This window comes from Meleagris gallopavo, chromosome 6, assembly GCF_905368555.1.
Source record: "Meleagris gallopavo chromosome 6, MGAL_WU_HG_1.1, whole genome shotgun sequence".
Classification (NCBI taxonomy): Eukaryota; Metazoa; Chordata; class Aves; order Galliformes; family Phasianidae; genus Meleagris; species Meleagris gallopavo.
In genome coordinates this window covers 965,280-980,575 of record NC_139409.1, presented here as the reverse complement: position 1 = coordinate 980,575, position 15,296 = coordinate 965,280, and the positions used below count along the sequence as shown (strand labels likewise).

General features: G+C 59.5%; 1 protein-coding gene across 1 annotated transcript; it reads left to right on the top strand.

The window, feature by feature from the left end:
- The first annotated feature begins 147 nt into the window (after positions 1-147).
- PTPN23 (protein tyrosine phosphatase non-receptor type 23) lies at positions 148-15,244 on the top strand. Its single transcript, XM_085226812.1, has 25 exons — positions 148-347; positions 3,004-3,078; positions 3,748-3,875; positions 4,461-4,537; positions 5,177-5,226; positions 5,640-5,771; positions 6,246-6,326; positions 6,777-6,908; positions 7,019-7,066; positions 7,370-7,426; positions 8,040-8,098; positions 8,336-8,415; positions 8,637-8,751; positions 8,958-9,023; positions 9,346-9,491; positions 9,730-10,053; positions 10,179-10,333; positions 10,469-10,620; positions 10,813-10,992; positions 11,200-13,384; positions 13,460-13,644; positions 13,865-13,969; positions 14,099-14,237; positions 14,329-14,439; positions 14,513-15,244. The coding sequence occupies exons 1-25, from the start codon at positions 264-266 to the stop codon at positions 15,050-15,052; spliced, it is 5,406 nt and encodes a 1,801-aa protein (XP_085082938.1). The 5' UTR covers positions 148-263; the 3' UTR covers positions 15,053-15,244.
- The last annotated feature ends 52 nt before the right edge of the window (positions 15,245-15,296 follow it).

The window sequence follows — 15,296 nt, the reverse complement described above, 5'->3', positions numbered from 1 at the left end:
CAAGAGGCGGAGCGTCGTCATGGCAACCGTCACTTCCGCCAATCCGCGAGCGAGGCGTCGTCATAGCAACAACGCTCCCCGCCCCTCTGGGGAAGCGGGGTGTCGCCATGGAAACTACGCCAGGCACGCACAGGGGGGCGGGGCGTCTCAGCTGACCGGAAGAGGAAACTGGCCCCGCCCCGGCACGGCCGGGTTGGAGGACTCTGCTTCCCGTGAGCCCCCGCGCTCGCTTCCGGCGGGGCGGCGGCGGCGGCTGGGCCGGGATGGAGGCCGTGCCCCGCATGCCCATGATCTGGCTGGATCTCAAGGAGGCCGGGGAGTTCGCTTTCAACGCCGCTGTTAAGAAGGTGGGGGTCGAGGCCTGCGTGAGACCTGCTGGAGGCGGCGAGGCCCCTTCCGGGAGCGCTCCCGGAGCACTGTGTGGGGCCTGCGGGGGATTTGTGGGGTGTCTGTGGTAGCTGGGAGGAGGCTAGGGGCCTGTGAGGGAGAGGAGCGCCGGGGCTGTGTGGGGAGGCCCTGTGGGCTCAGGGCCTAGCGGAGGTCCTGGGATGTCCCTAGGGCTGCGATAGGTGTGGGGCTGGGAGGGGTTTGTGGGGCTCTGTGGCTCAGCTCACCTTATCCTGGCTGTGCTCAGCGTGGTGCAGGGCGTTGTGCTGGAAGTGAGGCTGTTGGCATGTCCCAGCCCTGTCACCTGAGGCCTTTGTGCCCACTTTGGGACTCTCCAGAGCTCTCATCGCTGGGGCAGTGGGTAACTGTTGCAGGTGCTTGGGGGCAGAGTTTGGGGTGTGAGGAAGCTTTAGTGCTTCCTCAAGCCTGCAGTACCCAGTAGGAGCCATCCAGAACTACAGGGTGAGTTGGCAGCTCTGTTCCTGCAGCACGTGACCGGCTCCCAGCACCGTGTTCTTCCTCAGACCCCACCTTCTCCAGCACTGCACTCGTGGTTCATAACCGTGACAGGCACTGGTGTCACCAAGAAGTGTGTGTCAGAAGCCCAGTGCTGCGTGCAGATGAATTTCTCCTCATCTCTCTGTTGCTGGGGATTTTGGGGGGAGGACGACGCTCAGGAAGAGTGTGCTGGTGCTCCCATTTCTGACAGTCCCACTTTTGGCAATTCTGTTACCCTGATGTGGAGCATTAAGGATTGAGGGAAGCTACAAGTATGGCAGAGTTATAGTGACCTTCAAAAGGAGCTGCCCAGCACCCATCAGGAGTTGAAAAGAGAAGTGGGTTTGTGCTCGTGTGTGCTTCTGTTGCTAGTGAGAGGCTCCTTGATCCTACAGCTGAGGGGCTGCAAGGCACAGCGTGGGACAGCCAGAACTGGAGTCCTGTCCTGGGATGGAAACGTGCAGGGACCATAGCCAACAGATGGGCTGAGAGCCAACAGATGGGCTGAGGGCTGCTGCCCTGTATTGAGGTCAAGCCAAACCATTCCCGTTCAACCCCTGCCCATGGGATGTGTGTTTTCCTCCGAGGGAGCAACGTGGCATTTGTCCTGATGGAAAAGAATGATATTTGTCAACCTCAGAGCTGAAATGTGAAAGATTAGCAGGCATCTGTTGTGCCCATAAAGGACATCGTGTTCAATGTGTTCCCTGTCCAAAGTAAAACATGGAGGGAGGAAAAGTTCCTGCAGACCCCAGCTTGGTGCCCTGCCTGTCACTCTGACTTTAGGGAAGCTGAGCCCCTCTCCCTTCAAACTTGTTTGAGCTGTGCTTTGGCACTCCATCCCCTCCGTCCCCACCTTCTTCTGAACGTGTTTTTAGACCTTTGTGATGGTTGCTTCTATGAAAGCTCTTGCCTATTATTTAAGATTTCTGACTGAAAAGAGTGATGTTATGGTGAGCAGACACCCTCACCTGCAGCTTGAGTGGGCTGTCCTAGCAGGGCTGTTACCTCTCTGTCCTTCAGTTTGTTTTTATGAAGTGGAGGGAGATTCAGGACTTAATTATCAGCTACAAACAAGAAGCCCCACCTCCAGCTGGCACTTCGAAGTGCCACCTATGGAGGGAAACCACGCTTTACAACCTTGCTGAGTTAGAAATTCATTTATTTACGTGCATGCAGAGAGGTGTTTGTTTCTCCAGTGCCACCACCTGCTTGCCTGCTGAATTTTGGGATGTGGATACAGAGGAGTGGGGTGGGAGGGACACGGTGACATCGGGAGTGGCTTCATCACCATGCAGCTGAGTCATGCCCCACTGCCCTGGGCATTGTGCAGCTCTGGCCCGGCTGAGAGTTTTATGTATGGATTTATTTTTATATTTTATTTATTGCATGGTGGGAGATTTAGATCTACTTCAGTGGCAAGGGGGCGAGCAGTGCTTCAGATGTACCAAACTGCTTTAACCTGGCAGATAAGTGCTCAGAGGATTGCTGTATACAAAGCCACAAGAGCTCTTTTCAGTCTGGAAGTGCCAAGCTTGCCAAAAGTGTAACCCAAAAGAATCATAGCATGGTTTGGGTTGGAAGAAACCCAGCCCACCCAGACCCAATCCCTCCCATGGGTAGGAACACCTCCAATCCAATCTGGCCCTGGGCACTGCAGGGCTGGGGCACTCATAGCTGCTCTGGGCTGCCTGTGCTGTTGTGTTACTAAATCCACCCTGCTGTAGTTTAAAGCCATTACTGTTGTCCTACCTCTGTGCTCCTGACAAAAAGTCCCTCCCCAGCTTTCCTGTATCCCCTTTGAACTGGCACTCTGAGCCACCTCACCCTTGGGTGCTCAGCAGAGGCTTTTCCTTGATGCATGTGAGTTAGGCACAGATGAGTATAAAATGTGAATCCTCCCCAACAGTGCCTTCCCCACTCCTGGCAGAACCCTGGGGCAGGAGTACATCCCTCCCACCATCCCCAGGCTGCCCTCTGAGCAAGCTCCATGGGAAAGTGTCCGTCAGAAACAACACAGGGAATTCTTGCAGGCCCTGCTTGATCTGGGACAGGCAGTGGTTGTGGGTATTGCTCTCAAATGGGACCAGGCTCTCACCTGTTCTTTCTCCCTTCCAGTTTGTCCTAAAGAATTATGGGGAGAACCCAGAGAACTACAATGAGGAGCTGCGGAAGCTGGAGGTGCTCCGGCAGGTAAGTCAGCTCTGCTGGCCTCAGCATCACCCAATGGCAATGCTTTCAGCAACTGGGCTGTATCCTGCGCTTCCGAGGTGATTTGGGCTCCCCGAGAGCTTGAGGAGGTTGGATGTTAGGGCTCTGTAGCATGATAGCCACAGCCCCACTGAGAACCTCCAAAAAAAGGGATGGTGAGAGGCACACAGGGCTGAGGCAGAGCTGTGGGCCTGGCAGCCAGAGGGCTTTGTGCATGCACAAGTGCTGGCAGGGCAGCCTGTCTTTTCCTTCAGGAGTAAAGGAACAGCTCTAACAGCCCTGCAGGCTGCAGACACCCCCCACTGCATCTGATCAGAGGCATGAGACGTTTCCAGTTGCTCTCAAATTCCTCCTTTTTATTGTTTCACTCTGTGACAAGGAGAACGCGGGTTCTTCCTTCTTGATCTCATTGCTCTGGATCCATAAATTGGTTCCATAAAGCATAATTTGGGAGCAGACAGACATCTTTTTCTCAGTGTGCTTATCATGGGGGTGCCAACAAATCTGTGAGCTCAACTGTCCCTTGCAGAAAGGCACCTGCTCCCACCTGCACACCTTCTTGCAAGCCAGGCTGGCACTGGGCCCTTTGCCATCACGCCCAGTGTGCTGCCCAGCCCTGTGCAGATTATTCCTCTTTCTCTGTCTCCCCAGAGCGCCGTGAACGTGCCCAGGGACTTCGAGGGCTGCAGCACACTGAGGAAATACTTTGGCCAGCTCCACTACCTGCAGAGCCGGATCCCCATGGGCGCCGAGCAGGAGGCTGCAGTTCCCATTGCATGGTGAGCTGTGCTGGGGTAGGGGAAAAGGGGCCTCCTCTTCATGCCCTTGTGGGGCACAGTTTTCCTGTGTATTCAAGGCTGGGGCATTAAGGATGGGAGGATTGGGAGCTGCAAGTGATTGCTGCACTTTGTGAAATAAGGAGGTTGCCCCAAACCGGAACAGCTGCCCCCTCATCACTTTGCACATCCTTTACAGACATCTGATACGTTCCACTCTGCACTGCACCTTTCCCATTAATCTATGTGGAAGAGCCTTTAGGCACAGTGCCCTACGTGCCTCCAGTTTGGTGTACCAGAGAGGCCACTGGGGTTGGAGGCTGGTGGGGAGAATCTGCCTCCCAGAAGCTGTAGGAGGGCAGCACAATCACTGGTCTCTTTGTGATGGCACTTCTAGGCCAGCTTCCCCTGCTGCTGAAATACAGCTGTGTCTGGCACAGGGGGCTCCTGGGAGCCCTGTGGGAAATGGCATCCTGCCCTGGGAAGCTGGCAGGAAGGCTGAGCTGAGACAGAGGCTGGCTCTAAGGAGATGCAAGACAGAGCCTGTAGCTCCACCTATAGCTGGTGAACAACCTTCTTTCTTTGCAGGACAGAGATCTTTTCAGGCAAGACAGTGACTCATGAGGACATCAAGTATGAACAGGCTTGCATCCTGTACAATCTGGGTGAGTCCTGGGAGACCAGCTGCCCTGCTGGTCCACCCTTCATTTCACTGGGCTTGAGGGATATCCCTCCTCTCTGCCCTGCCTTCAGTCTGTGTTCCCTCCTTGGAGCAGCCTGGCAGAAGCGCAGGAAGCTGACTTTGGGTTTTGCCAGAAACTTCTTTCCCTTTCCTCTTTATCTGAGAGCACCCCAGTTGTGCACTGCCCTGCATCTGAGTCACGGCTGGGCTGCAGGTTCCATGGCTGCAGGAAGAAGGTTCTTTCTAGCACAGTGACAACCCAGTCAGACTTTGTCATGCAGCATCCCTCAAAATATGTTTAAAAACAACAAATCAACACTTGTTGCCCTCTTGCTCTCTTGTGTTGGGTTTTGTGGACCCAAAGGAAAGGTCACACTCATTCCAGAGATGCTGTCAGTGCAGCTGAAGTTACTCACATCCCTGTGACTGGGGCTGCCCTTTGCATTGCAGACTGCTTTCTGTTCAACAACGCACAGAGGAAAAGGCTTTAGTGAAACTCTATCCAGATCTGGGCTTCGTTGGAAAGGGACACCCAGCTTCTGGCTTTGGCACTGCATGTGGGGCTGCGTGGGGGCTGACCGGCTGCAAATCACTCCGCTGAGCTGTGCTCCTCTTTCCCCAGGTGCACTGCACTCCATGCTGGGCGCCATGGACAAGAGAGTGTCTGAGGAGGTAACAGTCCCTTCTCTTCGGTGTGGGTTGTTAAAAGCATCGGTGTCAGACACCAGCTCTGGATGTCTGCTGTTTTCTCAGCACAAAGGATTGGGAGGGGAGAGATCTCACACAGGATTTGGTCACAATTTAGTGCATGCACAGCGTGCATTAAAACCACCGTTAAATGCATTGAGAGCTTTCTGGATTGAAGCTGGCCCTAAGAGCTTGTGGCAGGCTGTGGCAGCTGCTTCTGGGAGTCTCAAGGGAGGCACAAACAGCACAGGAAACATCTAAGCCCTGCTGAGCTGGATTTTATCACCCTAACCATAGGTGCAAAGGGAGGATGCTGCCTCTCCAGTCTTCCACAGCCTCCTTGCATCCACTGGCTTGGCTTGTGTGTGTGCATGACACGTGTTCTCCTGTCTGCTCAGGGCATGAAGGTTTCGTGCACCCATTTCCAGTGTGCTGCCGGTGCCTTTACCTACCTGCGGGACCACTTCCCCCACTCCTACAGCGTAGACATGAGCCACCAGATCCTCAACCTCAACATCAACCTCATGCTGGTAGGAAGTGGGCTCTGGGGCAGTGGGGAAGTGGGAATGGCTCCTTGCATGCCGTGGGGCAGCTGCTGTGTAACTGGAAGTGAGGTTGGGAGGAAGCAGTGTGTGGTGTCAGCCCCAGAGGTTTCCCTGTGCACTGTTCCTAGGAGCAGGGATGTGAAAGATAGAATCATAAAGGTTGAAAAAGACCTCTAAGATCACCAAGCCTAACCATCAAACCATCCTCATCATGTCCCTAAGTGCCACATCTCCACCTCCAAGGACAGGGCCTCCACCTCTTCCAGTGCTTGACCAATCTTTCAGAGAAATTGTAAAGAAGAGCTCTGTGCCACACTGCTGGGCCCAGGGGCTGTGGGGGGCATCTTTTTGGGCTGTGTCAGCAGTGCTGTGCTGGCTTGTCAAGAAAGGGACTGCTACCAGTGAGTCCAGGAGGGTTTCCTGTACAGGAAAACTCAGACTTCCTTCTTGCTTTGGCAGGGCCAGGCACAGGAGTGTCTGCTGGAGAAGTCCATGCTGGACAACAGGAAGAGTTTCCTTGTGGCCCGGATCAGCGCTCAGGTGAGGCACTGGAGGATCTCTGCTGAATGCTTGCTGTTTCCATGAGCACCTGCTGTAAGCAAACAGCCTCGCTCTCTCTGTGCATGGCAGTGGTGCTTGGGATGAGGAAGTTGGAGGGGTTTGTCCAGACCCTGTACAGCATCAGTGCAGCCACACAAGGCTGCTGTCACAGCGAGCTGGGAATGCAGTCACAGCTCCTCAAAGCAGAAGAACAGCAAATTTCCACGAAGAAAAATGTATTTTTAACACACCCTCTGGGGAAAGCTTAGCACAGGGATGGCTGTAGTCTCTGTCTCTGACCCAAAATACATCAATAAGATGCCCACCAACTTCTTGCCGTGCTGGCTGGGTGATCTCAGACCAGGCTCATTGAATCCTTTCCATTGTTGCTTTCCTTTCAAACTGGGATCTGTCTGTGGAGTTTTTAAATACCCATCCTGCTCCCCACAGGTGGTGGATTACTACAAAGAGGCCTGCCGGGCCTTGGAGAACTCAGAGACAGCCTCACTGCTGGGAAAGATCCAGAAGGACTGGAAGAAGCTGGTTCAAATGAAGATCTACTATTTTGCTGCTGTGGCCCACGTAAGTGGGAAGAGTGGCACCGGGCTGCGATGTGAGACCAGCCCTTGATTTGCTTGCCAGAAAGATTTCATTGGAAGGATCCCTAACACTGCTGCTGTGTTCTGTTCCAGCTGCACATGGGAAAACAGGCCGAAGAGCAGCAGAAGTTTGGGGAAAGGGTAAGTGTGGCTGTGTCGACCCACGCTGCCTGGATTGAGGTCCTGCCCTGATAGGATTGAGTCCTGGGAAGAACTGTCATGCTAACGATGGGGTTTCTGCATTAAGAGTTTATTAATTGTGCTGGTGCTTCGTGGGGTTGTTTTAGTGCCACGCAGGTGTTCTTGGCAAACCCTATTACACTGAACAAAGCTGCAGCTCATGGGGTTGGCTGGTGGTACTCCCGTGCAAGGAGTAGGCACGTAATTCTGCGCCAACTCTGGTGCTTTTAACATATTTGGGGCTAATTCCTCTTCTCTCTGCAGGTCATCTACTTCCAGAGTGCACTGGATAAACTCAATGAAGCTATCAAGCTGGCAAAGGTACATTCCTTCCTTCTCTGGTAGCAGTAACCAGACTGTAAAACCCTCAGTGTGTCACTGCTTTGTGGAAGCACCCTTGGGCATGATTCTTTCACATCCCTGCTCTAGGAGCAGCGCTCAGGGAAACCTCTGGGGCTGACACCAGGCACTGCTGTCCACTCCTGAGGAAAGGGACAGAGTGACACAAGGGACTTTTGCTTTGCTGGTGTGAATCTGGAGTGCAGTGCCTCGAAATGGGGACTGAATCACACAGGGTACTGGTGTGTTGTGAGAGGGGTGAGGGCTGAGCCCTGCTCATGGGCAGTGAGATACCAAAGATGAGAGTTCGTGGTGCCAGTGTAAGAGCTTTCCTTGCCCACTGACTGGAGTGGCAGACATGGCTTCCCAGAGCATCAGTGTTCCCCTCTGGGACATCCATCAGCCCTCTCCAAGGCTCTGTTACCTTCCAGCAGCCCCACAGGGGAGGGCACAGTAATGAGGAGATGGCTGGTGCTGCTGCTGCTCCCAGGGTACGCTCCAACTGTACCTGCAGCTCACGCAGCTGCAATCAGCACTGGGGCAGCAGTACCCTACCCTTGCCTGTGCTAACTTGCTTTTATTGTCACTTGTGCAGGGACAGCCAGAAACTGTCCAGGAAGCCCTGAGATTCACTATGGATGTGATCGGTGGCAAGTGAGTGTGCTCAGGCTGCCCCAGCCATAACTGTCCTGCTTTTCTATGGGCCACAAACACCTCATGGCCTGAGCAGCCAGTGAAGAGCCTCAGCATGGCAGTGTCCTGTGCCCCCCCCCGTGCTGCCTGAGGCTCTTGGCTCTTCCCAGAACCCAGGAGGGGCAGAACCTGACCCCATGGGGAGCACGCTCAGGGAGCCAGGGGTGATGTGTGCTTCTCATCACTTCTTGTTTCTAGGTACAACTCAGCCAAAAAAGACAACGACTTCATCTACCATGAAGCTGTGCCTGCCTTGGACACCCTGCAGTCTGTGAAAGGTAAGGATGGGCAGTGCCCCCTCCTGTGAGCTGCTAAGGGTGGGGGGCATACACAGAGATGCATGGTGGATTTGTGGAGATGTGGGAAACCTCTGGAGCAGTGGGGCTTTGTGCTGAGATTCGCTCCTCTCTGTGGAATCTGCTAGGAATGAGGCTTTGACTTTGGAACAGAGGAGTTTTGGAGGCTCAAGACTCACATGTGCTTTGTGTTTGAACTGCAGGTGCTCCACTGGTGAAAGCCCTCCCTGTCAACCCCACAGACCCTGCTGTCACCGGCCCTGATATCTTTGCCAAGCTGGTGCCCATGGCTGCCCACGAGGCTTCTTCACTGTACAGGTGTGTCCCAGGACAATCATGGAGCTGTGTGCAGATCTCCAGGACTGAGCTCACAAACAGCCTGTGTCCCCAGGGAGTCCTCATGCTTTGGGGGTGGGGGGGGCTGGGCTGCAGCTCGTCTCCAGAGGTCCCTTCCAACCCCTATGATTCTGTTATTGTTTCCTGAGTCTCACAGCAGCACTGAAGGATTTTTCTCTTTGTTGTAGTGAGGAGAAGGCCAAACTGCTGAGAGACGTAATGGCAAAGATTGAAGCCAAGAATGAAGTGCTGGAGTACGTGTGAGCTGTACCTGAACGGGGCCCTGGCCTCTCTTCCTGCTCCAGACCTGGGTGTAGGGCAGTGAGCTGCGCATGGGATGTCTGCTGATGGGAACAGACACCTCTGAGCTCTCGGCCCTTTGCCCTTGTGCTGAGCACAGGCTGTCCCAGTTTGCCCAGCTCTGGTCAGTGACCAGTTCCCAAATACATCCTGCAGCTTTGCTTTGCTGCTGGAGGACAACTCCTCAGGGCCATGCCCTGAAGTGGCTGTGGTATGGGATGGGGATGCTGGGGGTGGTCAGGTGCCATTGCTCTAGGAGCTTCTTTCCACCTGTAGCCAGTTCATGGACTCCATGCAGCTGGACCCTGAGACAGTGGACAACCTGGACATGTACAGCCACATCCCCCCCATCCTGATGGAGAAGTGCGCCGCGCTCAGCGTGCGCCCTGACACCGTCAAGAATCTCGTCCAGTCCATGCAGGGTGAGCTCACTGGGACCAGCAAGGGGCTGGGATTGTCTATTTTCCCCCTGGCTGCAGCTGGGGAATCTCTTACCACCATTTTCTTGCCCGTTTAAATTCCTTACCCCTAAAGCATCCTTCCCGCTGGCTGTTTGTGGTAGGTGATGGTGTCCTGCCTGCAGCAGAGGGGTTTGGTGCTGCCTGGAACTCACTACAGGCCTCTCCTTGCCACAAACCAGCCTCTGTGTTGCTTTTCCAGTGCTCTCTGGAGTGTTCACTGATGTGGAAGCCTCGCTGAAGGAGATCCGGGACCTGCTTGAGGAGGACGAGGCGCAGGAGCGCAAGCTGCAGGAGCTGCTGGGGAAGGGCTCAGTGCCACAGGGTTCTCCGCCACCAGCATCCTCCACGGGGCTGGCAGAGGTCAGCAAGGAGTGCTCCAAGTACATGGAGGTGCACGAAAAGGCCAGCTTCACCAACACAGAGCTGCACAAAGCCATGAACCTGCACATTGGCAACCTCCGCCTGCTCAGCGGGCCGCTGGAACAGGTCCGGGCTGCGCTGCCCTCACCCACACTGAGCGAAGGTGAGAACCACACTGCTGAGCCACCCCACATCCCACCCCCTGCAGCTCCCTCCCTTTGCTTTGGGTTTGGGCTGGGGTTGCTGCGTGGGCTCCACCGCAGCTGCTCAGCGTTCCCTATCCCCCAGATGACAAACAGGTGCTGCAGAACCTGAAGAGAATCCTGGGCAAGGTGCAGGAGATGAGGGACCAGCGGATGTCCCTGGAGCAGCAGCTGCGTGAGATGATTCAGAAGGATGATATCACCACCTCACTGGTCACCACTGATCGCTCCGAGATGAAGGTGGGTGTCCCCAGCCCTTCCTTGTGCCGTGTAACCCAGTGTGGGCTGCAGTGAGAGCTCTGCTCCATCCCAACCTTGAGCCCCTTGGGAGGCAGCGTGCCTGCTGGCCCCTCAGATCCTTCCCTCTCTGGGCAGAAACTCTTTGAGGAGCAGCTGAAGAAGTATGACCAGATCAAGGTATACCTGGAGCAGAATCTGGCTGCACAGGAGAACATCCTGAAGGCCCTGACAGATGCCAATGTCAAATACGCAGCTGTGCGCAAGGCCCTGGCCGAGGTGGAGCACAAGTGAGTGGGGACATGGGGACGATGTGGGTCTTGTATATGGAAACAGTCCTCACCCACCCCAAAAGGGCTGCCTGTGGGGTGGGGTCTCTGGTGGCTGTTGGTGCTGCACACTGGGGCTACCCAGGGGCAGGGGAACGTGAGGGCAGCTCAGCTCTCTGTATGCATGCACACACCTCTGTGCCATATCCCCAGGTGGAACACCACTGTTCAGACCTTGGTGGCCTCCTACGAAGCCTATGAGGACCTGATGAAGAAATCTCAGGAGGGGAAGGATTTCTACACTGACCTGGAGGGGAAAGCTGCCAAGCTGCTGGAGAAGGCACGGGCGGCCTGCCAGGCTGCTGAAGCCAACAGGCAGCAGATCTTGGAGAAGTAGGTGGTGCTGGGGCTGGAAGGAATGCAGTGGGACAGCCAGGGAGGGGGAGAAGCACATTAGGCTGCAGTGTGGAGGCTTTGGCTTCGGTGCCAGAGCCCTAAGAACTCTCCTCACCCCAAGGGGCAGTGTCAGCACCCTGCTGGGTGGAGATGGGGGATTCTCAGGACGAGCTGCCCATGTTAATACCTACTCCCTCCTGCCAGGGAAATGAAGAAGCACCCACCCCCTCGTCCCACAGCCCCCAAACCCTCCCTGCAGAAGAAGCCATTGGAGCTGGAAGCCGAGGGGCCAGAGGTGGGCGACCTCCCCCCGCTGGGCTCCCTGGGCTTGGCCGACCTGCCCGAGGACCTGCGCAGCCTCCCCCCCGATGTCCTGGCCGCACATCTGGCCCGCCTGCCGCCCGCCACGCTGGCCGCACTCGCCCTCGACCCCGCCCTGCCTGCGGGGCTGCGGCCCCCCGGCCCCGACCTCTTCGCCCCCAGGCTGGCGAGCGCACCGCTGCAGCCCGGCCAACCCTTCGCCCCGCCGCGCTTCCCCGCCCTCCCCGGGCATTACGGGCTGCCGCCGGCCCCCGCTGCCGGCCCGGGTCCCTTTCCCCACGTCTCCGGAGCTCCGGTACTGCCGGCGCAGCTCCTGCAGCCCTCAGCCCCCCAGGTGAGCGGGCCGCCCCCCAGCTCAGCCCCTTCCTCTGCCCCTCAGCTCTTCCCGGCCGCTTCCCTGCTGCGAGGTGCGGTGCAGCCCGGGGCGGCGTTGGCACAGCCCGGTTACGCGCTGCCCCACCTGCTTCCCCCGCGCTCATCCCCGCAGCACGGCCCCGCCGCGGCTCCCGCTGCTTCCTACGGCCTGGGCCAACCTGGGCTGCCGCCCCCCGGCCCCGTCAGACCCCCGGCCGTGGGTCCGACCCCCGTGGCTGTCCCCGAGCAAAACCCGGCCGCCCGCCCGGCCACCACCACCGTGGACAGCGTGCAGGCGCCCATCTCCAGCTGCGCGGCCCCTCCGCGGCTCCCGGGGCCGCCAGTGCCCCCCGGGGGGGGCTTCGTGCCCCCGCAGCGCCCGGGCGGCCCCGCCGCCTCCTTCCCCCCTTATGCCCAGGCAGGGCTGCAGCCGCCGTTCGGCCACTCGGCTCCGTTCCCTCCGGCGCAGCCCCCGGCCGCCTTTCCTTCCCCCGCGGACCTCCCGGTTCGCCCCCCGGCCGTCGCTGCCCCGCAGCCGTTCCCTCCCGCGGCAGCCGCTTCTTTCCTCCCCCCGGCCCGCCCGCAGGTCTCGCTGCCCTTCCAGCCCCCGGCCCGGCCCCCGTTGCCCCCCCAGGCTCCCTTTGCCCAGCAGCCCTTCTCCGGCCCCGTAGGGCAGCTGCCTCCCGGGCAGCCCCCGCTGCGGCCCCAGCTCTACCCGCTGCCCCCCGGGCAGGACAAACTGCCGCCCCCCGGGCTCCCCCCGCACGGCGGGTCCCTCCCGTTCGGCACGGCGGTGCCCGGACCCCCCGGTCAGAGCGGCCCTGTGGCGCAGCCCATACACGGCGCTCTGCAGCCCGTGCCCGGCGGCTCCCCGGCTCTGCCCTTCTGTCCCAGCCCCGCTCCGTGCCACCCCGCCGCCCCCATGAGACCCCCGCAGCCCTCCCCCGCCCCATCTCCAGGCCCCGTCCTCAGCCACGTTCAGGGCCCCGTGGTGGTGCAGTGCCCTCTCGTCCCCTCCCCGGCCCCATCCCCGCAGCCTCCCGTGCAGCCCCCGCCGTTGGTGCCCGGCGCGGTGCCTCACAGACCCCCGCCGTCGCTGACCCCCGCGCCGGGCACAGCCGAGACCGCCTTCCAGCGCCAGAGCTCCTCCACCGACGACCTCCTGTCCTCCAGCCCCGAGAGCCAGCACGGCGGCTCCAAGGCGGCCGTGGGGCAACCCCTATTGCAGCCCACCAAGGCGGACGCCAAGGAGGGTCAGAAGCCCAAAGCGGTGCAGCTGATCGAGAACGATCCCTACGAGAAACCCGAGCGCGTTTTGCGGCTGCGGGCCGAGCTGGAGCGCTTCCGAGCGCTGCTGCAGCGCCTGGAGCAGACGGAGCCCGGCGGTACCGCGGAGCTGGACGCGCTTTGGAAGGAGCTGCAGGACGCCCAGGAGCGCGACGCCCGGCAGCTCTCCATCGCCATCGCCCGCTGCTATTCCATGAAGAACCGACACCAGGACATCATGCCCTACGACAGGAACCGCGTGGTGCTCCGCTCGGGCAAAGACGACTACATCAATGCCAGCAGGGTGGAGGATCTGTCCCCGTACTGCCCAACCATCATCGCCACGCAGGCGCCGCTGCTCGGCACCGCCGCCGACTTTTGGCTCATGATCTACGAGCAGAAAGTGTCCGTGGTTGTCATGCTGGTGTCGGAGCAGGAGCTGGAGAAGGTAGGGTTGCTCGGCACGCGGACGAGGGGACACCTCGGGGCGCTCCTGACCCGTTTCCTTGTCTCATCCCCACAGCAAAAGGTGCTGCGGTATTTCCCGACGGAGCGGGGCCAGCCGGTGGTGCAGGGTCCCATCACTCTCGTCCTCAGCAGCGTGAAGGCGGCCCCGACCCACGTGGAGCGGATGATAACGCTGCAGTATCGCGATCAGAGCCTGAAGCGCACCGTCATCCATCTGCAGTTCACCTCCTGGCCGGAGCTGTACGGCAAAGGGCTTCGGGGGGGCCATGGGGAGGGAGATGAAAGGGGCGGGGGGTCCCGCTTTGTAGCAGGGTGAGAGGGAGCCGCTGCAGCCGCAAACTGCTCCTTCCCCACCGGTGGAGCTCCAGCGAGGGAAGACTGCGTGGGGCAACCCTGACCGGGGGGTGGGTGAGGGTTGAGTTGGGGTCCCCACCGCGCACTGAGCGTCCCTTCCCCGCAGGGGTCTGCCCGACAGCAAGGCGAGCCTGCTGCGCTTCATCCAGGACGTGCACGGCCACTACCTGCACCAGCGCCCGCTGCACACCCCCATCGTGGTGCACTGCAGGTGAGCGGCGCTGCGGGCTCGGCCCGACTCGGGGGGCTTGGTGGGAGGTTCGGGGGAGGGGAGGGGGGGGGGTCCCTTCGGTGCCGTCCGCGTTTTGTGCCCTCCGGCCGCAGCTCCGTATCCCCGCAGCTCCGGCGTGGGCCGCACCGGCGCGTTCTGCCTGCTGTACGCGGCCGTGCAGGAGGTGGAGGCGGGGAACGGCATCCCTGAGCTGGCGCAGCTGGTGAGACGCATGCGGCAGCAGCGCAAACACATGCTGCAGGAAAAGGTACCGGGGGGCTTCGGCTGGGGGCGGGGAGGGGGAGGGGGGGGTCGTGTTCCGCTGCTGTGCTCACTGTGCTCCCACCTTCCTCTTGCAGCTGCACCTGAAGTTCTGCTATGAGGCCGTCCTGCAGCACGCCGAGCAGCTGCTGCACCGCCACGGGGTGGGCGCTCCGGCCGTCCCCAAAGCCAACAGCGCGTCCCCAAAGGTGGGTGTGGGGGCTTTGAGGGGGGGGTGGTGGGGGTGGCACAGCGCCGGGGCTGACGGAGCCTCTCCCGCAGCTCTACTTCCAGCAGGACCCGCAGGATCTGGTGCTGGGCGGCGATGTGCCCATCAGCTCCATCCAGGCCACCATCGCCAAGCTGAGCATCAAACCGCCGGGCGGGGTGGAGGGAGGGGTGGGCTGGGGGCCGGAGGTCGCCCCTGTGCCCAACGCTGCCGCCATGGAGGCTGTGCCGGTGCTGCCTGACGCTGTGACGGACGGAGGGACGGGGACGGACGGAGGGACGGCGGCAGATGGTGTCTGTGCCCCCAACCCTGAGCCGGTGCCAGAGCCGCCGGGTGACGCCGAGAGCAGCAACCACGTGGAGGAGATCCCCCCGCCAGCCCCCGCTGCCCCCCCGGCGCCCACCTCCTCCCTGGAGCTCCTCGCCTCGCTCACACCCGAGGCTTTCACGTTGGACGCGTCGCTGAAGGGCAAACAGCGCATGAACAAACAGAACTTCCTGCAGGCGCAGACGGGCGAAGGGCTGCGGGCTCCCCGGCCCAGCGATGACCCGCTCAGCATGCTCGACCCCCTCTGGACACTCAACAAGAGCTGAGGGGTGGCTCAGCCCACCCCCCCAGCAGCACTACAGCCCCCAGCTCGGTGGGACATGGTGGGGCACGGCCTCCCCCCACCCTCTGCTTTGTGCAGCGTCACACGGGCGCTCAGCACGGCCTTTCACTCTGAGCAGAACTGACTTTTTCAGCTCTTTGCTACTAAAATAAAGAGAGTTTGATCTGGCACAGAAGCGCTTCTCCCACTTGGGCTTTGGCCACAGCCGTGGGGCTGAGTGAGGGGGC

Coding starts and splice junctions, on each gene's coding strand:
- PTPN23 (XM_085226812.1), top strand. CDS start 264: ATGGAGGCCGTGCCCCGCATGCCCATGATCTGGCTGGATCTCAAGGAG. Junction 8,752..8,957: donor GAGGCTTCTTCACTGTACAG/GTGTGTCCCAGG, acceptor TCTTTGTTGTAG/TGAGGAGAAGGCCAAACTGC. Junction 10,054..10,178: donor CTCACCCACACTGAGCGAAG/GTGAGAACCACA, acceptor CCTATCCCCCAG/ATGACAAACAGGTGCTGCAG.